At 46.8% G+C, this 25703-nt stretch overlaps 1 protein-coding gene and 1 long non-coding RNA gene across 9 annotated transcripts in view; both read left to right on the top strand.

The window, feature by feature from the left end:
* Position 1: 1 nt before the first annotated feature.
* On the top strand, positions 2–19817 carry LOC119027229 (transmembrane protein 151B). Of its 8 annotated transcripts, none has more exons than XM_037112218.1 (8): positions 1099–1623; positions 6725–6767; positions 6852–6927; positions 9825–10160; positions 11365–11499; positions 11885–12024; positions 12132–12171; positions 12285–19817. In XM_037112218.1, exons 1-8 carry the CDS (start codon positions 1536–1538, stop codon positions 13542–13544), a joined length of 2118 nt encoding a protein of 705 aa, XP_036968113.1. In that variant the 5' UTR covers positions 1099–1535; the 3' UTR covers positions 13545–19817. The 8 variants fall into 8 exon arrangements, with proteins under 8 accessions (XP_036968115.1, XP_036968116.1, XP_036968113.1 ...); XM_037112222.1 differs by having other exon boundaries at positions 1167–1227; positions 6688–6767; XM_037112219.1 differs by having other exon boundaries at positions 6688–6927.
* A 5302-nt stretch (positions 19818–25119) lies between these two features.
* Positions 25120–25703, top strand: part of LOC119027878 — a 35899-nt gene continuing 35315 nt past the window's right edge. Inside the window, exon 1 of the long non-coding RNA XR_005077496.1 lies at positions 25120–25416. This is a non-coding gene — a long non-coding RNA (uncharacterized LOC119027878). The remainder of the gene's footprint in view (positions 25417–25703) is intronic.

Here is a 25703-nt window from a genome sequence, read left to right on the forward strand (position 1 = left end):
TGTGTGTGTGTCTACAGGGGAGCCTCGCGCCCGTGCGTGTGCTCAGGTGAACAGATGGGGGTGGGAATGTTGGTCTGTGACGTCAACGGGGACCCGATGCGAGGTGCAACCATGGCGAAAGTTGGTGCATGACACGAGCCTCAATGTCACCGCTGCACGTCGACGCCTCGTCTTCATCCTCCGCGTTTTGTCGCAACAAGGAATTAAAATCACCCGTCGCCTCTTTCTTCATTCGTGCGTCCGCAGCTCGAGGGATCCTCGGCTCCGGTTGGCTCCCCTGCGCCGTCGGTCACGCGCGCACACGTGCACATACGCACACTCTCAGCCGAGCATCACGAGCGCGGCGGAGGCTCGACACGGAGGGCGACGGGCTTTGACTTTGGGGCGCTCGGTGCACGTTTCAGCGGAGAGGCGCAGGATGGAGCGGGCGGAGGAGAAGCTCTGAGCGGCTCGGCGGGAGGAGAACACGGTGGAGACGACGGGAGGAGGGTCACCGACATCCGGAGTAGATGATGCTTATTTGCCTCAGGCCCCGCCATCGTGAAACTGGATACCGACTTGCGGCGGATGGGGTGACCGAGCTCGCTGCTCCGCCGGGGAGGTCCCTGCCTTCGGACGTTACCGGGGTGGGAGCTGCCTGTGCCCGGTTCTAAGGGAAGGAAGGAGTGGCAAGCGGGGAAAATGCAGACGGAGGAGGAGACGGCCACCGCAGAAGAGCCCATTTTGGAGGAAGGGTCAGGACGAGAGCAGGTGAGGAAGGACATCTTTATTATTCCCTGTTTGTGTTAGTCACCTCTGTGCGCGGACAGAAAGAGTGCAGCGGGGTGAAAAGTTGCGCATATTTGTGTTTGTTTGTAAGGAGCACATTGTGTGTTCGTGTCCCCGCAGACAGCTCGTCGTCTGTCTCCACATCGACTGCTGCTCCTTCATTGACTAAAACGTGTATCTGCCGTCACTCCTCAGGTCCCCCGTGCCTTGCACAAGAGCAAGGGCACGGAGCAGGACCTTGGCTTTAACACGAGCGGAGGTGATTTAGGTAAACAGAGAGGAGGTGGAGGGAGGAGGAGGTGGAGGGAGGAGACCCTAAATAAACGCCTGTCGAGAAATAAAGCCTCGTGTTGATGCGACTCGTCTGACCATGATGAGCGAGTCCTCGGGGAGCTGCTGCTGTTCAGGAGCGTAGAGCTCGTCCATCCAGCAGCTGACACCACTGAAACTCACTGGAGGGTGACATCACAGTTTGGACACACACACACACACACACACACCCCTCTCAGCCCAAACTGCTCTGACACTCTGTGTGAATGGTAACACCCCCTGAGCTGAATGTCATACTGTGCTTTTTACAGTGATGATATTTGTTGTTGTCTGATATGACCAATCAGCAGTGTGGATTCTTTAAAGGGGCACTCTGTGGTTTGGGACAAGATGATTCCCCCAGGATGCTGTTCAAACCTTGGAAGGTGGCAGGGTCTGCCACATGTAAACGAAGTATTACACTGTGTTGTTAGTCAGTCAGTTTGTGTAACTTCCTCATGATAAACCATCCTCCCCTCTCCTCACACACATCCAACACCTGCTACGCCTCCTCTGAAGTCCTGATCAGCCGCCTCAACCATTACGGTAAAAGTCCTGACTCAGGGAGATGGCGTCTCGTTCAGAGGTTCATGTTTACGCTTACAGTAGAGAGCCTGAACCTGACTCCCTGCAGCCTCACTGACTCACACACTCACTCACACTCACACACACTCAGCTTAAACCCTTTAAAGGTGCAATACGTAAGGATAGGCTGCGTGGTAAATCTGTACCCACCATAGTAACCACTAACTGCAGCTGCTGTTCGCTAGTTAGCTCAACTAGCCATGCAGCTACCTAGTAGCTGACTCTGTTTTGACTTGGAGCTCAGGGCTAGCTGGTTAGCATGCTAGCTTCATCAGATGTCTCTGCAGCATGATACACAGATGTCGTATTGCACCTTTAAACACTTGCAGACCTCCACTGTTGTGATTTGAGACGATATATTGTTTTAGATTTTCAGTGTTACGCTTTCTTTTCCTGGCTCAACACACTGAGATACATATCGTGTGTTGCACATATTATTTTAAGGCTGTATCGCTCAGCCCTAGTTGGGCTCATCTCTCTAATCAGAACCCAGGAGACATGCGTGACAAAACATTACGTAAGTCAGTTGCCAGGAAAGTAGAGATCCATGGCTAACTGAGGAGGTGTGTTCTCTCCACCGTTCCCTGTTGTCCTACTTACCATAATGACGGAGTGAACCTTTTGTAGGACGAGCAGAGTTCTGTATGCATGTGCAGCGTGTGATGGTTGATAAGGAGGGAGAGGTAAACCAGGGGAGTGTACTGGGTTTGTGCAGAGAGGCTGGGTGTGTTGTGTTGGTGTCAGAACCAGTGGTGATGCTGGTGGCACACTTACTGGACGGGTCAGAACTACATGGAGGGACCAAGTCTGAAGCCTTGGAACTAATCTCACCTTAACTTCCTGTGAATGTTATGATTGTTGATTGGTGATTGATTGGATTTCTTGTCTAAAAGATGTCAGGAGAAGCCCACCGTGTTTAAAAATCTGAACCCGGCGAGTCATTTTCACTCTGGCGGCCATCAGTCTTCTGTCAATTGAAAAGTCGATTAACCGACAAATTGTTTGAGCTCTGACGAGCTTCAGATATCGTTCCTGAGTGGCTTCAAGGCATGGAGCTCACTTTTTCTTCAACCAATTGAGTGGAGGAGTTTTATATATTAACTGTCAAACCGCTTTTTATGTCATCATAACTGGTCTGCCCAAGAAATGGCTAATAAAACTGACAGAATTAAGCATCTGACGATTGGCTGGTGGTAATTTAAAGCCCCAGGGACATAATATGTAGATTATACGCCTGTTAAATGACGCCTTTCACTTGATCCCACTCCTCCTCTGTCTTGATCCACGCCTGCAGTACAGACAGTGCAGTGTAATGCAATGAGTTCAGTCTTCATCTGGTCTCTGCCTCCATCACTCCCTCTCTCTCTGTCCTCCTCCCCTCTTGGTCTGCTTCCTGTTTTAGATTTGCCTGTCAGGGAGAATGCACCTTCATCATCCCATCCCCTCTTCCCCCTCTTAAACATTATCTCACTTAACTGTGTTCACTCTCTGGGGGGATGCATGCACACTCATACAAGCATTAAGACCAATGAAGCACAGCCGCATGATTAATATTAAAATCACATTTTTGATTCTTGTGTACCTCCATCTGATCGGATTCTCACACAACGTAGCCACAGTGTTTCAGCGGGAGGTCGATAGCTTCAAACCGAGTGATCCTGACGTCCTGGTTTTTAATATAGGTTGACAAAAACTTCCTTCCTGTGCACAGGCGGGGTGGAGGAAGCAAATTAAACTAATGGATGGAGTGAAAGTAAGGAAATTAAAAAGGTACCCACCCTCCCTTCTGATAGAAACAAGCACCTTTCATGCTCTCTCACCTAGAATTCAAAACTTCACAAGTTCATTTCATGGATTTTCTCCAATAATTCATGTAAAAAACTTCACTGGACTGGATAAATATTTGTGTTTGAATGTTAACAGTCATCAAATTAATAATTATAACACTAACAATAGTGCTTTTTATTTATAAGTGCCTTTCAAGTCACCCAAGGACAGTTTACAAGGTCTGATTAAAAAAATGTTAATAGATAAAAAAAAAAGCTAATAATGATGATAGAAGAACAACAAACACAGCAGAAACATTAAAGAAAGAACAGACAGAGCAGAAAAAGTTCAGGGTTTCTGTCTCTGTGATGCTCTGAGCTGGTTTTTAGTTGTGTTCAGGAAATGATGAAGTGACGGCAGATAACGACTCGGTCCTGTGACGTGTGATGATGTTGGAGTTATTCATTAAAGATGCTGATGATCGTCAACAACACATCGCTCTGCTAGTAATCTTTGCAATATCTTCAGCACCTTGTGGTAAAACAAATACATAGGCAACTATCTACTCTTTAATTTTAGAAGAAAATGCATCTTGAACAGATCTGACACTGTTTCCTTCATTGTCAAAAAAAAGTGTCATTTTCTCCATAATGCTACAAATGACGGCACATTGACGCCGTTGATGGAGAATCAGATGCAGCGTGGCGGCAGGCTGCAGTACACAGTGATAACAGCAGCAGACCGACAATGTGAAGAACGGCCATTAAGTTACTAATAAAGCAGTTGTGCTCCGCGAGAGAGAATGTGAATTGCTAAACTGGAGAAGGTGATTCGAGACGTGCAACACGTCCAAACAATATTTATATGTAAAACACTTCGTCTAGAATAATAAACACTCACTTCCTCCACAGCAGAATATGTTTTACAAGGGCCGATGTTCAGAAGTACAAAGCTGGGGTGTTCTCCTGGCACTAATAATGTGTCAGACTGCTGCGCTGTCAAATGGATAATTCACTGACAGAAACATTTAACTTCAGTTGGTTTGTTTTCTCAAACGTGCTCCTATGTGACGGTTTTTGTCACGAGGCTCATGAGATGCTGACATGACAGTCAGGCTGACTGCTGTCAGTAATATTACATTTACAGATAGGTGACCTCCAGCTGACCTGCTGATGGTTGATACTGCAGGATAATTAGTCTGAATTGAACACACTCCAGTACCAGCATGGTGTTTCTATCACAGTGCGGGTCAGATGACACATTTACTTCCTAACAAACAGTTTATTAGTAGTTGCAGCAGAGATCGTAGAGACCTGACGTCCCAAACGGCTCCGTCCAATTGTGTTGAAGTGACACATCATTTTTTAACAGTGCACCGCAGGCTTCAGCAGCACTTTTTTTCTTCCTGTCCTCGCTTCCTCACTTCTCTTGCCACCCACATGCTAGGACTGCTAATTATAGCTGCTCCAGTCGCACCTAACCAGCTGAATCAGTATGAGCGGAGGGAGAGAGAGCAAAACACTCTCTGCTAGAAAACGTGATCCAGAGACGGATTGTAAACACAAACAGCCCCACACACAGATACACAGTATTCTGATGCTCTTTAACTGTATGTAGGGCGCTAAGCTAGTTTCACTATTTAAGCATAATGTACTCAGCAGAGTTAAACAGAGTTACAGATGTTCGAGTCTGACCGGTGCACAAATAAATACAAAGAGCCAGTAACTAAATATGTGGCAGGATTGCACACAGTACCATATTACGGCAAATGCTACCAGACCAGATTATAGAACAATGATTGAATTCAGAGACATTTACTGGCTGAAGCAAATCCTATTAATGAAAAAGCTCTGTCAAGTGCAGTTTGAGTGGAGGCAGGAAATAGCTCCAGTACCGTATGCAGAGGATCGTCAGAGTCCACGCACTGAGGAGGAACAAATGCCTCTTCGAAAAGGCTGTTTTGTGATACGTGTCCCAAAAAGTGCAACAAACAGCCCGTGGTCATAGTTTGATGTCAGCTCTGTTGGCTCCTCTTCAGGCAGCCGTCTCCTGTGGCTGTGCATGCTGAGGAATATATATAGAATATAGAGACAGTATGTCAAAGTATCAGTGTTTTCAGCACAGCACAGTTTTGCCTGCTGATGTCGGATGTCTGAGCTCTGACTGAAGTCTTTAATGAAACATTAAGGATGAATGTGTCGTGTGAGGACCACCCTGGATCAGCCTCTTCAGACAGCTTGCAAGCAGAGCAGTCCAAACGTTCAGGATGCACAAAATGAAAGCTGACACCATTTCAGTCTCGGCTGTATAGATTTCTTTTCACAACGATTTCAGCGAGAGTGAGCTTTGCCTTTTGATCCGTTACACCCCGACACATGAGCCAAGGCTCAGCAGAGGAGCTGGAGCTGAAAGAGGATCATGACACAACCAAAAATCTGCACCGAACCTACTGGTCACTGGTTCACCAGCTCAGATCATGACTGGCTCACACTGTCCCAGACTCTGAGCCTGAGGCAGACCTGAGGCGGTGGAGGTCTGCTGGTCGGGTTCCTCAATGACACCTTGTTTCTGTTCTGGCTCCCAGTTGATGCTTCTCACCCAGAGTTGGTTAAGCAGCTCGAGTTTTAGCCATGACGTGACTGGCATGGGTCGGGTTCTTGATACCGACCCAACCGCCTTGTTGAGGTATCGGAATTGGTGTCAGGATGAAAAACGTTCAGCCCAATGCTTCCAGAAGAAGTCTGTAAAAGTAGGTGATAGTTTCCGAGTTGCTTCTGCTTTATAATACTCACTCCTTCGATCTTGTAGACGTCCCTGATTGTAAACAATGCAGCATGAGTTAAAGCTCGCAGCGTGGCAGGAATGAAGCTTGTGCCATAAATGAAGCATCTCTAAAGCTGCGATGTGGAAGATTTTAGTTAAAAACAATCAAAAATGTTCTACAATTTTCACCCAAATGTGAAGAAACAACAGTTTTGACATCAGGACATGTGTTGTGTTGCAGCAGCGTGCTAACCAGCTAGCTCTGCCCTGGTTCAGCATTTCTATGCTAGCTGTGCACTGAGCTTCCAGTCTGGGCGCGTTGCTGATTCTTACATATTGCACCTTTAAAGTGATTGTTCAGGTCTTTTGGTTTTGGTTCTATGAGGTACTTATCTCTGGTCAGTGCAGTATCTACCTGCATATTTTAACCATAAGACGTGTTTTAGCTGCCTAAAAGATGGCAGACCTAAATAAATGCGTGTCTGTTCTGTTTAGGTGTATTTTTAATATTTCTATCCTCACCACGCCTCAGACAGCCGCTGGAGTACAGAACAAACAGCTGATCTTCTGCACAGGTGCGTAAGAATACGGACGTTTGAGGGAATGTGTGTCAAACTTACTTGGATTTACATTTTTTTGAGGTGTGCCTTCTTTAGCAGGCTGCTGTCGGGCCTGTTCAGCAGAACGACGCTCTGCTCCCTGTTGAGTGCTACGTGCTGCTTCTCTGCACTGATGGTACAACCACACATCAGATGACCCACTTTAATGCAGTGTTGTGTTTTAATGCTGCACATGGAGAAATTCATCAGCTCCTTCACGCCTGGCTTTACTCTACAGGCATGTCAAAACAGAGCAAAGTATCATGGATCATAACTGGGATCAAATTGATGGTGATATTGTTTGGTTTTGTTTGGATCCACCCCTCTATCAGCCTCTCTGTGACCATTCAAAGTGCCTCTCAGTTATTTATATAGCAGAGTCCCATCACTGTAAAATAACAGCACTTGTATTTCTGAGTCCACGACATGATAGGAACCGTTGACACCATGTGTGGCGTCGCTGTGAGCGCTGCCTCTGAACCAAACTCATGCTGGAACATCCTGTTACTGGGTCGGTCGTATAAAAAGCTTCTCCGGGCGACGTCTCTCAGTGACACAACACTTTAGCAGGGGTGGTTCGTACCTGAGGGAGGGAGAAGTGCTTATTCTGACCGATAATGATTGGCATAAGTGCACACAGGAATAATTTGACTCCTGTCTTGGGGCAGGTTTTCCTCTCAGCGGGCACACACACTCCCACCGGCTGCAGAGACTTTACAAAATGTCAGCCAAGAATCATGCAGGTTTTCTCTTTTTATTATTCCCAGAATATTCTCTTATTTCATGCAGCATTTATCTGCATGAGGTGAGAGGGGAGAGGACAGGAGAGGGGATCGGAGCCAGGAAGACAAAATGAGTTTGACAGAGAGGGAGGGCAGGAGGAGGACGAGCAGGATGGATTTTGGCGGTGGAGTTCCCTGGAGAGAGGTGCAGTCTGTCGCTGCTGCCATCTCTGTCCTCCCTCCCCCCTCCGTCTCTCCTCTCTGACTCCCTCTCATTTTGCTTCCTTTCATACTTGCATTCATGAAAAGTTCATGACCGTTTCTCTGTCTCTCTCACGCTCCTCATCTCCCCTCTCTCCTCTCTCTACACTACACTTTTAGCCCAATCAATCCACTTAGAGACAGACTTTCAGAGAGGATGTAACAGAGGAGGAGACGTGCGGGTGAGGAGAGACGGAGAGTAAATGTTCGGGAGGTGGGAGGGAAGAGATTCGGGGAAGGAGAAAAAAGATTACATAAGGAAAAGGAAGGAGGATGTGGACAGAAGAGGCAGACAGAAAGCAAACAGTGTGATATTGAATCGGCACCACGATAGTTTTCGTGTCTTTTTTGAAGTATTTAGTCTATTTCTGGATCTCTTAGTGTGCAGCTGGAGGCTTCTGTAGACGGATGTGAGGCTGGTGGAGAGGAGGTGCCCTTCTCCCTGCCTTTCACTACTTGCCCTTGACGTACAGTAGTAAAAGGAGAGTGAGAGAGGGGGAGAGTGTGTGTGTGTGTGTGTGTGTGTGTGTGTGTGTGTGTTGCAGCCAAATATGCCAGTGGATAGCAAATTGTGGCTGCACTGAAGGAGTGAGAGATAAAGAGGGAGGGAGGTGTGCTGACAGGACAGGCATACTTGGCTGAGAGAAGGAGAGGACACTGGTGTCATCCCATCTTTTTATTTTTTTTTCGTCATCTGCGTTGTTGCTCTTTCGCTCTTGTCGCATTCAGCACAAGGCGGACGACGACAACACGGAAACCCAAACGCACACGAAACACGACACAGGACAGGCGTGTGTGCAGACTCCATCTCTGTATGTCTTACGACGTGCAACACACCAACCGCTCTAACCTCCTCGCTGCATCATTCACACGCACAAATCGAAGCGGCGGTGCGTCGCTGCCGATGTTGGAGTGGAGTCAGTTAGGTGGAGAACAGTCCAGAAGCATTGTTCTCATCTAAATTATTCACACACACTCCGCTGGCTGCATTACAACGCTGAGATCGTGCACGCTGGCCGGCGTGTGCCAGGATGGAGAGGGAAGAAGGGGCACATTAGACCATCTCTGTCTGTGAATCTAATGCATGTGCGTGTTAGAGTGCACTGTAATACGATGTCTTCACAGTGCAAATGAGGCTGTGTGCACTTAGAGAGAGGCATAAGCTGTGTGTGTGTGTGTGTGTGTGTGTGTGTGTGTGTGTGTGTGTGTGTGTGTGTGTCTAATATCCAGCACTTATCCCATGATGGTAAGGGGTGGTGTAATGCGTTCCTCTGGTCGAGACCTCAGCTCGTGCTGGAACACGACGCTGTTTACCAAACAGGAAGATTATGATTATTAAGAAGTCACCGGGGGGTCACCAGGTGCACCGTCTGTGCTGCCTCGTTGACAAGCAGCTAAAGCTGCAATCATTCTCACCTGTCAGACCTTATTAAACTTTGATGTTGTGAAGCATTCTGTATTATTCATTATAATCCCGACTGAGTGTGAGAATATAGAAACAAATCAAATCTTCTGGCTAAACTTGGACTCGTTTCCTCAAATTTGAGACTCTGCCCTCCAGAGGAGCCGTCGCTGTTGCTGTCGACGAACAGTCACGTCTCCCTGAAACCACCCACTGTATTCCTGTGAGGCACAGTGACGCCTGGACTCCAACCTTAACATCGGCACGCTAACATGTTGATGTCAACTAGGTGTAATGTCGACCAATTTTGCCAAAGTCATTAGGCCGCCGTTGCCATCGTGATGAATTAGAAGTGCAGCGTCGACAGTCGGATGGTCGCAGGTCACTGAACCACAGCAGGTCTGACATGTGAGAGTCCTGAACACAAAACCACACAGATCACCAATAATTCATTCTTCTGCTGTATGTAATGAGTATTTTGATACGCTAAAAATGTGAATTGGTTGAACAGAACACGTTTCCAGAGGAAGTACGCAGTTTATTCTCTCTGAGTGACAGCGACCACACAAGTGTCTCGACCTTTTCTTATGAAACTGAGTGAAGTGTTGTTGTGATCTTGTGATCTCACTTGTCTCCGTGTCCCCACAGCAGCGGCCAGTGCAGCAGTCTCTGGCCTCCTCCCTGTGCCGGGAGTCCCACTGGAAGTGCCTCCTCCTGACCCTCCTCATGTACGGCTGCTTCGCCACGCTCGCCTGGTGCGCCCTGTGCCGCGTACCCGTCCTCGGCTCCTCCTCCGTGCCTATCCGATCCGACGACAACGCCACCTCGGCGGCCTACTATGACATCCAGCACATGGAGAGTCCGTGCTCCACCGGCTACATCTACATCCCTCTGGCCTTCCTGGCCATGCTGTATGTGGTTTACTTGGTGGAGTGTTGGCACTGCTTCTCCAAGACGGCAATGCTGGCTCATGCCGAATTCCAAGTATGTGTGAGAAACAGTTTAATGTTGAATTTAAGCACTGAGAAAGCACAATCTAACAGCTTTTAAACCCAACAGACTGCAGTCAGAGTCTTTGACCTTGAAGAGCAGAATCTGTTTACTCATTGAAACCACTTCAGCACGATAGTGTCAGCAGAATGTTCTGAAATAAAGAGGTTAGAGAAATAAACTGATGCTGTCTGACGTGTGTAGTTGCTGGTCAGGAGAAATAGGCGATTAAAAAAATCAGTTTGTTAGTTTCCTGCTCTCACGTCAGTCATGTCGATACTTCTCAAGGAGAGAACGTTGTTTTACTTTCAATTTCCTCCTCGACTGTGGGGAAAATAATATTTGCCCACTCGTATGGAAATGAGCTGACCTGAGGGCGCCGGTCTATCTTTTGTCTGCTGCTCTGCTCCGTCTATTATCAGGAATTCCAGGAGCACATTGCATCCAAAAGAGCAGCGCTCACTGTTCTCCTCAGCTATCTTCAGCTGTCAAAATAGAGAATACATTTTTTATGACAGTCCAGACTGTCAGGGCCGCACAATCAGTGATAACAAACAGCTCTGAATAGAGAATAAATCCACCAAATCACAACACCATAAACAAGCTGTGGCAGGGCCTGACGCGCACCAGATTGCACAGAACTAAATCTGAATGTCTGCAAACAATACGAACTTAATAGTTTGTGTCGGCTTGAACCAAGATTGCAGGAACTTCTCAGACAGTGTTGCATCTGCAGTAAGTCCTCATTTTTAACAGGTTATTTCAGGAAAACTGACTCGATGTTTTTCAAATAATCAAATCCAGTTGGAGTCATATTCAGATATGTTACTGATGACATTCAGCCACTCGGTGTGGCCTTCGTCTCCCCTGCTCATCATCATCACAGCATTGTTGTTCCAATCATCTGCCTCCTCAAGTGGTTGCCAGTTTGTGCACGAGCTACCGTTGCTAATGCACGCTAGCAAACATTAACGTTGCTAAATCTAGCTAGCTAACATTAGGGCAGCACAGTATGCTAGACCAGTACTGTAAAACCCATTTTATATTTAATTCCTTAACCTGGCAACTCCCAAGACTGTTGATAGCTGAGGAAACACAGATGCCACGAGTCAGAATTGTTACACAGATAAATGAATCTTTTGTTATTCACATTGACATGACGTTTAATTGATCTGATATTCTGACATTCTTGACGCAGGAGGTGTACGAGCGCGTGCAGAGGCTTCAGCAGGCCACGCCCTGCATCTGGTGGAAGGCCATCAGCTATCACTACGTGAGGAGGACCAGACAGGTGACGAGGTACCGCAACGGAGACGCCTACACGACCACGCAGGTGAGGAGGATCGTTCCTGATGCACGTGCTACCACTTGCTCTCATGTTCGCCTGGTTGTTTTTATATAGTTAATAGCTACACTGTAAAACTTGAGCTTTAATTTGGTAAATATTAAAATAACTGCTATGCAAATTTCTTTCACCTTTAGTGAAATATTGCGGGGCTGTGTGCTAACAGCTGTGTGCAGTAAGAACAACATCATTCTATTTAGTACCCATGCTTTATTGATGCTGAAACATACTGGATATGAAGTTTAAGATGTCTTCCTGATAACTTTATCGCTTCTCTCTCAAACTTCCCATCTGTTCCCCCTTTTCACTCTCTCTCTCTCCTAAACTCTCCCCCTCCATCCATGCCCCGCTCCGTCCCTCCGTCCCCCCTCAGGTCTACCACGAGCGGGTCAACACTCATGCTTCCAGTTCAGAGTTCGACTACGCTCGCTACGGTGTCAAGGACGTATCGAAGGAGCTGCTGGATCTGCAGCTGCACCCTGCTGTTCGCCTCCGCTTCACCAAGTGTTTCAGGTTAGACGTCCGTCTTAACTGGTCCCCACACATCGCGGCAAAGTTGATTTTAAGATGATTATTTTGGGGGATTGAAGAGCTCATTAACTCACTTTTCTGCTCTTTAGCTTCTCCAGTGCTCGTGCTGAAGCTGCCTACCTCACCCAGGTAAGATGTGCCTGAAAAGTCCAACATATTTAACATATTTTAATTATGAGCCGAGAGTTTGGGTTTAAAACACACAGAGCTCATTTCTTCTGTTCTCCTTCTGTTCCTCGAAGCGAGCGCGCTTCTTCGGGGAGAATGAGGGGCTGGACGACTACATGGAGGCGAGGGAGGGGATGCATTTGAAGAACGTGGATTTCCGTGAACACATCCTGGCGTTCCCAGATCCTGCGCACCAGCCGTGGTTTTCCAGGCACAGGGTCTTCTGGCTGGCTTCTGCTTTCCTGCTGTCCTGGCCTCTGCGGGTCGTGTCAGAATATCGCACAGCATATGTCCACTACCACGTGGAGAAGCTGTTCGGGGAGGACGAGGATGGTGGCGGCGGAGGAGGGGGTGGAGGAGGGCCGGGTGGCAGAGCAGATGGGGTCGAAGGGGGAACTGAGAATGGAATCCACCCGGGAGGAATTGGGATTGGAATTGGTCTAAATGGGACGAGTTACAGAGCCATCTCCCGGGTCAACACGGTGGACATGACAGAACTGGAGTGGCACATTCGTTGTAACCAACAGATGGTGCCGAGCTACTCTGAAGCCCTCCTTATGGACATGGACACAAGTGGGGGGTCAAACCCTACAGCCTCCACGCCCATCTCCGGGCCCCCGTGCACCACCCCGAGCCAGGGGCCCAACCCGCCTCCTCTGGCTCTGCCCGTGGTGTTCAACTCGGCTTACCTCCTCCAGAGCTGTCCCCGATGCCGGAGAACCACATCAAGTTCCAGTCTTCCCTCCAGGCTAAGGGCCCCGATGGGAACCACAGCCCTCCTGAACGCCACCGTGGCAGGCATCAGGGCGGCGGGGCAGGGGGGCGGAGGTATCGGAGGGAGGCTGGTGCTCAGTCGGAGCGGATTCTCCCTCGGGAGACTCGGAGGAGGGCGCCACAACAGCCTGTTTCATTCCAGAAGCATGGGAGGAGGGTTGGGAGGAAGCAGGGAGGACGGAGGAGCAGGAGGAGGAGGAGGAGGAGGAGGCAGCAGCGGAGGAGGTGGAAGTGGAGGCGGAGGTAGTGGAGGAGGTGGGGGATTCCTCGGGTTGGGTTCCAGACAGGACAATGAGGAGACCAGGGGAGTGCTAGAAGGAGAAGGAGACGAGGAAGAGGAGCAGGAGGAGGAAGAGGAGGAGGCGAGGAGGAGGGAAGACGGCGGAAGAGGAGGCAGGGAGAGGGATGAAGAAGCAGAGCAAGACAGCGGAGGAGGAGTCGAGGTGAGAGACGGTGGCGGGGGAGGGAGGGAGCGTCCTCCATCCTACCAGGACGCGTTCTTCTTCCCCGTCCTCATCATCCACGGAGAGGAGAGCTGCCACGCCGGAGACGACATGTGACCATCGCAACAAACAACAACGTTAAGAGGGAGAAAGTCCGGGCCGAGGCCGAGGAGGTGAAAGGAGGCAGCGCACAGGGAGAAGAGTGGATCAGATGAGAAGTGGGGTGAGGGAAAATGAGATTTGAAGTGGTTAGAAGAAAGGATTGAGACAGAACAAAGCACGAGAGGCGAGAACAGCTGTGTGACGGACTGAAGCATCAAGGAAAGAGGGGAAACTGTTAAAAGGCTGGAAAACAGGCTGGTTCAGAAGAAAAGACTGAAGCAGCAAGATGGAGGGAGGGCAAGAAAATCCTTCTGATTGTAGACTTTACTACTCAGAGACTGTAAGAGAGAGAGAGAGAGCTTACAGATACTTCGGAAGAACACAAAGACTGAAAGTTCGGAATGTCTATTTTCAGATTTATCTATGCAAGAGCAGGAGTGGGAGGTGTATCGAGTCTAAAAATAGCAGGTTGGAGAGCAGCGAGAGACTCCAAACCAGCTGAGTGGTAGCGGGTATTTTTTTTTTTTCAAAAGTGTTTAGCTAAAAAAAATCAATCTGCGTAGAGGTGGACTGAAAATAAACAGAAAGAGGAAAGAATTCCTAAATATTTCAGACGAGGAAGGAAGCCGATGGGATGGCGAGGGATTCCAAACTACAGCGTAGAGAAGGAGAGAGAGAGAGAGACGATGACGGTGGTGAAATGTGCAGATAAAAAGAGGTGAGCGATGATAGAGAACACAAAATGGCCGCAGCACTGACAGAGAATTCAATCAAAAAAGATCGACTCAAGAGGAGGAGATGACGATAAAAGACGAGAGCAGCAGTCCTGACCTTCAGTCTAATCCTGACATTCCCAAATAATAACTCCCGTCAAACAACAACTAAGTAGGCCTGCGTCTCTCAGTGTGTGTCATCAGCCTCACCAAGCATTTAGCAGGCCACCGAAAGAAAAGGATAAACGAGAGAGAAGCATTGATCTCCTCATGCCATCTCACTCCTCACTTCCCCACCTCCCTCCATCCATTACTGCAAAGAAAGCCTCCATAAACAGAGTTGCTTCCTGTGGTTCTGAGCTCCACCCTGCTCCCGTCTCCATTCCATCACCTCCTCCCACTTCCTCCCTCCAGTGTAGATGTGTAACACTGAGCAGCTCATTTATCGCTTTTTATAAACACCATGAAGTCGCTGCAACGTCCTTTTTTTTTTCTTCTTTTGCAATTAGCACATCTTGCGAGGCTGTCGTACCAAAATAGAATCACAGCATCCACGGTGAACTCCCCCTCCTCCCCCCCCGCTCCTCCCTTCTCCTCACATTTTTTTTAAGTGGCGGTTATGCGATACGCCTCTCTCCGCTCCTGGAAATGCTCAGCTCAGATTTCATCTCGGCTCAGGCCTCATATCACATCTCCTCCGTGAAGGTGGAAGGTTTCTCCTCTCGGATCACGTTTTTATAAACCACTTCTGTGAAGTTTTATGACGTCCTCTCGCTATTTTTAGGTCTGAATATTTTCAAGGACACAACAAGATCTGATCTGTGAGTTTACCCAATGTGTCGAGGGAGCAAAAGTATCGACAAAAATATCAGACTCTAAAGGTATTATTATATTGACGGGTCGCTAAATCGTTGCCTGTGTAGTCTCGCTGTAGTTGTAAAGATCTGTGCCCAGAGAGAGGCTCGTGCACTATGAAGAAAAAAGATGACAGTAACCAGTAAACCTTCCTCCAATATCAATATTCTATATATCACACTACTATATGTGTTTAGGCATGAAAAAACACCTCTTTATCTCATTTCTGTCCATGATATTGGGCTGCATGAGAAGTAAAACTTGAGCTCTCAGAGCTCAGCTGGTATCCTCCATAACAAAAGAGAAAATAGAAGAAGAAATTAAACTTTGTATTTTTACTGCAGCCGACAAAATAAAAAATGACGCCCAGTCCTGTTGGAACATGTCTGCTCGCTCCTCCTCTTGAAGAATCACCTGCAGATAAGCCGCGGTGCTCTGAAAACATCTCGCTGTCACACGTGGAGAAAAAACTCTGCCGGCGTAGAGATGCATGTGACTCAATAACAGCTACTGTGCAGGAGCTACTAAGAGATGTGTAGCAAACATGTCCGCCGTCGCCAAAAAGCAGTGATTAATGATCATTCAACACAAATCTGAATATTTTCAACACATGTAGACGAGAATCCGCCGCGATTAACCCGAGTGGAGAATCAGTGCAGGGAGAGGCCGCCGGCACAGACCACACAACCATCAGGGCTTTCATGAATAGATTTTACAAAGCACATGAGTAGCAGGAAGCATTTAGAGTAGATAGACGAACATTTCTTAACCTTTTCTTCCTCACTTCAGCCACCTGCGCTGTCGGGAAGCGTCTGCCTCGCTCTCTATCTGCTTACTTTGGACACGATACTGAAAAAGCACACTGGAAGAATGAAAAGCAGGACGTCCGGACAGACAAACATCCAACCTGACCGGGAACACTCTCTCAATGAAACCCTCTGGAAACTTAAAGTAGAGCATGAGTGCTGACCTGGTTTGGCATACGGGACACACACACACACACACACACACACACACACACACACACTCTGACACACATTCACACACACTGATTCTGGATCTCGGGTAGCTTTGGGGGCCATCAAGCTGAACTGGACACGGACGGAGGAAACAAACAGCGACAAGGACGAGTGGAGACCTGGAGATGGACAAAGCCTTCGCTCTTAAAACAGCCACGGGATGGAAAGTGGAGTGAAAATGTGAAAAGACAATTATTTTTACAGCTATTTATCATCTCAGTCTCTGGACATGTTGATAGAATCGTCCTCATTAATGAAAAGAAGCACTAAAAAAAGCACCGACCACACTTCTGTGCTCGTTTGATTTAACTGCAACATGTTGCTTTCACTGACTCGATCACTCGACCCGTCGTTCTGTTCAACACACACTTTTTGTTGCTGAATTGGAAATCAGAAGTCGTCGGCTCCCATTTACGACCTGACTGCTTTTTACATTTCAGTCTGACTACTGACACAACCAATAACCACACTTCAGTCTGTAATTTGCTACTTTTATATCATCTGCATACTTGAGTAGACATTATTTCAGGTTGTTTAAGTGATGTCTGAAATCCAAATGCCTTTGTAAGCTTTAGAAATCTCTCATGCTTCAGTTGTTGATTTATTTACCGTCAGTCGGATCCAGCGCTCCTTCACACCGAGCTCGACGCTCTGGTTCTGAACTGCGTAGGGTGTTTGGACCCACCTCTACTTGCCTGCTGTTTTATTGATTTATTTAAGTGTACTTCACTCAGATGTGTTGTTAATGGATATTTATACGGTGTTTTATTATCTCAGAGTGTGTCAAAAGTGTGTCCTCAGCCGCTTCAGGTGTGCCAAGAGAAACTTTGTGCCCATGATGTCTTACACGAACACACGCATACTCATGCGCGCTTGCATGTTTAGTCACAGCAGTGAAGCAGCCATTATAACAGCTTATTTTAGACTAGAGTGACATTAAATCCAACACCCATCACAGCCCCCCACACACACACACACAGAAAGCATGGAATTGTCCAGCTACGTTGCCTTTGTGTCCGACGTTGCCAACGTTTTCGCTCAGGATTTCAGTTCATGCTGCGTCCTTGTGTCAACACGAGCTCTCGTTCACGCGTAAAGAATCCGTCAACATGCCAAAGCAAAAAAAACACAGAGAGAGAGAGAGAGAGAGAGAATGCCTGTGCTCACACTTGCACATAGACAACAGCAGCTGGTTACAGGCGGCACAGAGAGCTTTAGTTCCATCTGTGCTGGTGGAGGTGACGAACGGGTCGGTTTACTCGGAAGCAAAAATCGAAGAATACTTGATCTTTTCAGGCGAAATGCACTTTCTTTTGCTAAAAAAAAAACCTGAATAGTTATGCTCATGAGTAAATCCACCCAGAATGTGTCTGGCTAAACCTTGCAAGCTGGATTTTTGTCCACTAGGTGGCAGCGAAGCCTTATAAGTGTTTGGTATTTAGAGGGTTACACCATCAGTGAATCTGACAGGGTAGAAAACAGCTGCTGCTCTGCTCTCCACGGGCCGAGACGTGTTGCACACACTCTGCTCGGATGTCACACCAGGTAACTTGTCTCCGGCAGCTCATGTAAAGCACCTGCTGTGACATCACTGTTCAGAGGTGCGACAAACCTGCAGAGAGCAGCGCAGTGTTACGTGATTGTGCATTTATCTTCTTATTGTTTGACTTTTACTATGACTGAATGTGTTACTGAGCAATATTGCCCATTTCCCTGCTTTGTGCCCAGACTTGTATATGTTGCTGCGCCGCTCTTTTGAACTTATAACAAGCAACAGGAGCTTCAGTCATTACACAACCCCACCGTTAGATAAAGGTGGCTGTGAATAAATCCACTGCACAACTCATCGCCTGGCTACAGCGACGAGGGAGGAAGGTGGTTTGCTCTCGTTCCCAAACATGCGGTTTCCTTGTGTTGCCCGAGTGTCGACACCCTGCTCTCGTTTTCTCACCTCTTTCTCATCGTCATCACTTCACTAGCTTATAAAACGCAAAATTATGACCGATGTATTGTTGTCAATACTGTAACTGTTTCTCTTGTGGTCATGGGGTGAGTGGAGTAGTCATACCAAGTTTGTCAGACACTGTAAAAAACATGTTCAGAGTTGGTTTGACCAGAACTCACACGGATTCCAGCTGCATTTCTCTGTTTTTCATTTTCAGGTTTAGTCTAACATGGCTTCTACAAAACTGATCAGGTTCTGACCAAGTTTCACAAACATGTAGCACTATTGACATTGGACTATCTATTTAAAGTCAAATTGCAGTTTCCTCAGATCCATACTGACCAAAAAACAAACAGAATTCAGGGTATTCTTCTGACCTCTGACCTCAAACACTTAATGTGAATTTGTGTGCATTAATAAGTGAAAAAAAAACCAAAACAGCAGCCACGATTACTGTCTGTTTTTATCCACAGGTGTGTGTTTGCTGCTCATTTAATAATGGCAATTTTCCATTGTGCAGAAATTGTACTGTACCTGTACTGAGCCTTGTATCCGTGTGATACAGAGTCATCGCCCTTTGTTTTTGCACTGGAGAAACGAACATCTGTGTGTTGTTGCATGTCACAGCCGGCCACCAGAGTAAATATTGGCATGCTGCGTTTCTGCAAACCACAGCGGTGTTGAAACTTTACAGTTCCTTCTTTGCAACTTCTCTTCTTGCACCTTGGCTGGAAAATGTCCTGATGTCACATCAAAAATACCTGGTTTTGTTGCCTTTAACGAGACTTGAAAATATCCAGGTGTTTCCTCAAAAGTGTTGTTTTTTGACACTAATATGGAAGGAAATTTCCCAACATGTCTTCAAAACGATCCTGTTTTGTTGCCACTAACGCAACGTAGACATCACCCCAACATCTTTTTAAAATCTGCATTTGTTGTCATCTCAACATGAAAATGTTGATATGATGTGTATGAGATGTGCAGGTTTGAACAGACGTGTGTTCTGCAGACGTGTGAAATGCCAACATGTTACTCCGGTGGCTGTGCCGGCTTCTCCTCGACGCGACAACATATCACCACCTGAGTCGAGGCCAGTTTTACCATCGGGGTCAGTTTAAGAGTTACAACGTGGTCACGATCAGTGTTTGAGATGCAGCAACGCCTTTTTTAAAAATACGTGTCACCTTGGTTGTTGTTGTTGTTGCCGAGTATCATCATTGGACGACAGAAAGCTGTAGTCATGTAAAAATCCCGCTTGTCAATGCAGCAAAGAGCTCTCTCACTTCCAGCCTCAGCAGAGACGTCACACTTCAGGATACTCTTTCTTTCCTCGCTAAATATTTAATGCTGCTGGATTACTTGTGAGCTGTCGAACAAATGACTTGTTACCACAATGTAGTTGTTATGTACATGCAGCCTCTATGGAGTATAAAACAATAATGTCACATACAATGCATTATTGTCTTACACAGTGATGTGTAAAAGCCAGGAATGGGCTTTCTGTTCAAGCACCGTCGAGCAAAATGTCCTCAGTATTTAAGCTAATTAATATGTAACTGATAATGAGATTGTCAATATCACACCAGATTATAGCTGTTGTCACTGGCCTGTTTAAGATAATGTAATTATTTCATTTGAGTGGATGATGATGGCAGTGAGGGTAATGGAGCTGGTGGCAATAACACTGTTAACTGATGCGATCCTGATGACAATTAATTATCATGGAAGATACAAATAAAGTCAACCTGCTTGGATACCAGGGTTTGGTCTCGTGGCATTTTTAACTTCTCCCTACAGCAAAAATACATTCTTACAATATGTTTTCTTGGTCACACTTTAAAATAGGCAACATTAAAACATTTAAATACAATTTATAGTTACTTAAACTTTAGTTGATCGTTATTTCACTGTTGGCAAACAGTAGAAATGCTCAATTAAGTATTTTTACTGTTTTGCGATCAGTGAAATCAACTATAAGCTAAAGTTTAATTAACTAAGTGTACCATTCATTCATGGTGGGTGATACAAAGTGTTATTATATTGTATTTTGACCGCCTGCTCTGCGATATGTATGTTAATTATAATTGAACTTTTTGTTAATTCCAACAGGATTAGTCTTCGTATTAACTGTGAACTGGCTCTGCCACGTTAGCTTTGACAGGCTCATTTCACAATTCCTTTATTTGTGTGCATACAAGATAACAAAAAAGTAAATTTGGTAAGTGAATGTGCCTTTTATGTAGTGGGAGAACATAAAGGAGTAACCAGTGAGATGCAAATCATCTAAATTGTTGATTGTAAAGGTGCAATATGTAGGAATGTGTCACTGCTAACTGCTGCCCACTGTATCCTCAGTTAGCTATTTAGCTCAGTTAGCTCAGTTAGCCGTGCAGCTAGTGATCCAGACTGGGAGCTCGGAGCAGCAGGGGGCCGTTGGTGTTTCCATCTCTAGCATCCAGCTTTTAAATGTTGCTGCTCAGCATGCTAACAACACTTTTTATTGTTGTCCATTAAAATTCTCAACACTTTGCACCATTAAATGATTCCTTTAGCATTTTATATATCTCTATGTTTTATATTTCAATAACACATAAACTTTCACGCAATTCTATTAAACCAGTCGATGTGTATAAATCAAATAACACGATGGCAGAATAACCATTGAAATGACTTTACGTCTAATACGTGAATAACAATGCACTTGAAAAACATTTATTTATAAGTGATAATTAAAAAAAAGATAATCTTAGGAGCAACAGTTGTGAGGATTAATCAGCTGCTGTTTATAATAAATCATCTTAGAGGTTCCTGTATTCCAGCACTGAGCGATTCACCGCGTCCTTGACTTGGTAATCTTTTGGGCGTCTCACGCGTCGTTTCCAGCACATACAGTATTCATAAAGGTTATTACAATTTCCCTGACATTCACAGGCAGATCATGACAGGCCATCACACATAATATTCATTATTCATGCGTGTGTTTTCTCCGCCCGGTGCTCCGTCTCTGTGCATGTGTGTGTTCATGGAGCACTTCCATCACGTTAAACCGATTTGGACGTGGATGGTATCCTCCCTCCGCACAAGCTTCTCTCTTATTTGTTATTTTTTTCCTTCCTGTTTATCATCTTGGTGGAATTGCATCACACCCACTGAGAACAGTAACTCAGGAGGGCGAGGGGGTTCAAAACAACCCGGTCTGCTGCATTTAAAGTGTCTGTTCCATCTCCTCGACTGTACATCGTCCTCCCTGTGTGTGTGTCGTCTGATTTGCAGTCTAAAGGCTCTGACAAGTAAAGAAAAGAAAAAAGCTTTATGTCAGCTCCGTCATGTAGGAAGCAGAACATTTCACTCGATCTGTCATCCCGCGGGACTGTCAGCAAGCTGTTTTCACCTGCTTTTAAATAATCAAACAACAAACATGCTCTGCTGCGGTTTACTGAATCAGGTTGTCTGCAGTTGTGTGGTTGTATAGTCCCCAATTCTGAAGGGGAAACTGGTGGGTGCGTCTGATCTCACAGTGCAGGACAACCACGTCTCACATGAAATACATTTATAACATCGACCTCGGTTTTCAGGGCAAACTGGAGAAGTATCGTTCTGCATTTAAACCAGAGCAGCCACAGACGTCTTCACTTTGAGGGCCAAAAGGTCGAGAACAAGCATAGTTGTATTGTGAGGATGCAAGGCGTGTACAGAAGCCTGGAGAGGACGAGTGAGAAAGAAAATCCAGTGATCTGTTTTCTAAGTCTAACTTTTGGATCTTTTAATTAGTTTCAGACTATAAAGCCCTTCATTGTGTTCTGTTTTCCGGCCTCAGCTGGACCAGAAACCCAATAATGGGCTCTGCCGGTTGAGTAAAGTTCAGTTGTGGATGCTGGCACCGGAGTCAGCTGACTGGTTACAGCACTGGCACAACCGCCTCCCTGCCGTCCAACATGGCAGCGGCAGAAACAGCCCCCGCACTTCTTCTGCTGGCGCTGATTGCCTGTGTGTCTGCAGACGTCTGTTTTCCTTCCTTCCCTCGCTATCGGCTGCCGGGGTTGACAGTCTTGCTGATGCTTGGTGTTCCTCCACAGGTCTGGCTTTGTTGTCTCTGCCTCTCCGAGCTCCTGGCTGCACCTGCGGCAATCTTCTTCTCCTGGACTGAGCGGAACGGCAGCAGGGGGGAGAAGCAGAGGAAAACCTGTTTGCTGTTGGAGGCAGGTGGAGGTAAAAGGCCTCTGGAGAGGGTTAGGCGTGAAAACATAACACACAAGTGCAGAAATGAAATGATTTCATACATAATTATATTGATTTATTGTAGTGTGACGGCTGTTTGAAGCCCCCGACCCCTCTTGGAAGATGTTAAATCCACACATGCATTTACTAAACTGTACTTCATAAACTTTGCATTTTGTTTTTCCCAGATGGGACTCCTGGAGACCACTTGGTGGTGCTGTAATTCCACAGCTTGAAACAAAAACCCCACTTGTACTCAGTTTAAATGAAATCCAAGACAAAAACAAAAAGAGGAGAAGAGGGAAAAACAGACCGGAGCTCCACATCAAGGCTGCAGCTCTTGATTTCTCAGACATACCCAAAAGACAAAACGGATTAGCAGACATTTATTTGAATAAAGCTCACTTATAATTGGTAAAAAATTAAGCCCCGTTTTAAAGGGCCCGGATCCATAACGGGAGTGTGTGAATATGTGTGTGTGTGTGTGTGTGTGTGTATGTGTGTGTGTGTGTGTGTGTGTGTGTGTGTGTGTGTGTGTGTGTGTGTGTGTGTGTGTGTGTGTGTCAAAGTCTCACCTACTGCATCCTGTGTGAATAATGTAATTTATAGAATTCAGCAGGGCGAGATCAGAATATACGTTGGAGCCGGAGACGGTAAAGGGCTTTTGATGAATATAGGAATAAATTACATTAAATGTAACCCTCACTGGTGAATGTGAAGCAGAGCATGCAGACTTTGGGGAATACGCTGCACAAGACATTTACACACTTTCATACTTTCTTTCCCTTCTCAGGAGGCAGTAAAATCAGTCTAAAGTCACAGAGTCTTGATTCTGGAGACGAGGAGAAAAGACGAAGAGGGGGAAATGGAGAGTTGTACTCTGAGCAGCAGCTAGCAGCAGCAGCTAGCAGCAGCAGCTAGCAGCAGCAGTTAGCAGCAGCTAGCAGCAGCTAGCAGCAGCAGTTAGCAGCAGCAGTTAGCAGCAGCAGCTAGCAGCAGCAGCTAGCAGCAGCAGTTAGCAGCAGCTAGCAGCAGCAGTTAGCAGCAGCTAGCAGCAGCAGTTAGCAGCAGCTAGCAGCAGATAGCAGCAGCAGTTAGCAGCAGCCTGCTGTGGAGACTGTCGCTGAGTGGGGCTGAATTCAGTGGAGCGAAGGATGAGGTGGAAGGAAAGAGGGAAGGACTGATGGAGTGAGGGGCTGAATAAAAGTGAGGAGTACATGACAAATCTGAAGTGACACAGCTGTCCGCCCCGAGATAACACACACTGATCCCTCCTTTCCTTTCCTTTCCTTTCCTTTCCTTTCCTTTCCTTTCCCTTCCTCCTAAAGATCCATTCTTTCCTATGTTGCATCACTTCACATCTGAAGTTTGCTGTATCCTTGCAGCCGGTCATATGTTTGCTCTCATCCTCTTGTTTGGTGGTGGTACTACCCCCTCACCCACTCCTCTCCCCCTGCCTCCCTCCCTCCTCCTCCTCCTCCTCCCTCCTCTCCTCCCGCAGGCCCCCCGCTCTACCTCTCCTCTCTGTCTAATAATAGCCATAATGTGTTATGAGTATGCAGTCTGTCTTGCTCACAGCAGCTCTGCACTACATTCTCTGTCCATCTTCCCTGCCTCCTCCTCTCTCCCCTCCTGCAGCTGGTATGTTGTCTCCCTCACCTCCCAACCCAATCTCTCTCCTTCTGTCTTTCCAATACAATCTCAGCTTGTTATCTCCCCTTCGTTTCCTCCCCTCCTCCTCTCCCTCTCGTTTCCTCATGCAGCACAGACACAGTGCGAACATGTGGTCCTCCTCCTCACCCCTCCTCACCCTCCTCACCCCCTCACCCCTCCTCACCCTCCTCATCCTCCTCACCCCTCCCAGTCTCTGGCGTGTTTTGCCTCCATCCATCCCGATTCTGTGTTTGCTCTCCTGTTTGCGTGGGCTGGCTCGAGTATGTGGTCCTCAACTCCCCACCAAACCTCCATCCCTCCCTCTCCTCTCTTCTCTCTCTCCCTCGTTCAGTCTCACAGAGTCTCCCCCTCCATTTGCATCTCCCACCCCTCCCTCTTTTCATTTGTGCTTTTCTGCGGGTTGTCCGCCTTTCTCCGCTTGTTTCCCCTCCCTCGTTCTCGCCGTCTTAAAACTTTTCAAGCCTGTCTCATTATATTCCTGCATGTTGCTGGATTTGTGTCCGTGTGTGTGTCTGCATTCTCCCTGTCTGGTTTTGTGCTTTTTCCAAAATGTCAGCTTTACAGTGAGAGGCAGGCATGCACACACACATATAGATTCACACACATCACGTCTGACTTAGTATTAAACCAAAGCCCGGGGCAGGAAATGTCACACACACAGCTGAAAGCAAAGACATTGGCTGGCTAATATCTCGGCGTTACCGTATAAACCTCATTACAGCACCGAGGTGAGAATGTGAAAGAACAGAGCAGACTCCTGACAACAGAAAGGGAGGCTGGATGGCTTCCTGTTCACACAATTAGTTAGACAGGCATGCAGGCAGGCAGATGGGCGCTCTCACACACAGACGAGCTGTGACAAATATGACGGACTGAAACCCCAAAATAAAGAAAGACAGGGAATTAAAACTACCACCTGTGAGCCAGTCTAATATCTTTAAGATTAACTCTGTTAACAATGTGTTGTTCTGCCAAAGGTCAGGCGGTTCCAACCTTTATTAACATGTAGTCTTTTTTTATATCAGATAAAATCATCATCATGATCTGACAGTAGAATCAGATACAGGTCAGCTGTCTGTGGCTCCACCCAGTGGCTGTAATGTGATTTGCCAGAATCCACCACTCTGGAGCAACACAGCCAATCAGAGCCAAGGGGGCGTGTCTGACGCTCCTAGCAGCCCCCCCTCACACGCAAGCGCAGTGTCTGCTCTCACCTGGTCAGAGACCTTCAGACACAAGCACGAACTGTAAACAACAACAACAACAACAACAACAACAACAACAGAGCAGAATCATGTCCCACCATCATCCAGGTCCAAGAGAAGAAATAAGAAGCCTGAAGAAGAAAAGCAGAGTGAAAACAAAGAAGTGGACCGAGCCAGAGAGGAAACCAGGATAAATATCAGAGCATCATTTCAGAGGTGGAGGAGCTGCGGGTCTGTCAGGACTTTTCTGCTGGACAGGTAAGAACCTGCTGGATATATGTTTCACTCTGTGTGTTAACCACAAGGCTAAGATGGCGGTTACAGTAACACTGCAGTAACACATATCACCGTGTGATGTTGCAGTGGAGCTACGTAGCTTGTTGCTAAATCTAGCCTGTTAGCTTGTATGCTAACTCCGGTGTTTTGTGGAAATGTGGCACCTGCCGATGATTAGCTGATTAGCTTAGCTGGTGGCTCAGGAAGGAAAGTCGTTGGCTGACGCTAAATGACGTCATCACCAAATTTGCATAGCTGGCCACGTGCAT

The sequence above is a fragment of the Acanthopagrus latus genome, chromosome 10 (assembly GCF_904848185.1).
Source record: "Acanthopagrus latus isolate v.2019 chromosome 10, fAcaLat1.1, whole genome shotgun sequence".
Taxonomy (NCBI): domain Eukaryota; kingdom Metazoa; phylum Chordata; class Actinopteri; order Spariformes; family Sparidae; genus Acanthopagrus; species Acanthopagrus latus.

Excerpts from the sequence above, each read along its gene's own strand:
- LOC119027229 (XM_037112216.1), top strand. The coding sequence starts at position 1,536 with ATGATAAACCATCCTCCCCTCTCCTCACACACATCCAACACCTGCTAC. Across the intron at positions 10,161-11,364 it reads TGGCTCATGCCGAATTCCAA|GAGGTGTACGAGCGCGTGCA; the intron begins GTATGTGTGAGA and ends TTCTTGACGCAG. Across the intron at positions 11,500-11,884 it reads ACGCCTACACGACCACGCAG|GTCTACCACGAGCGGGTCAA; the intron begins GTGAGGAGGATC and ends GTCCCCCCTCAG.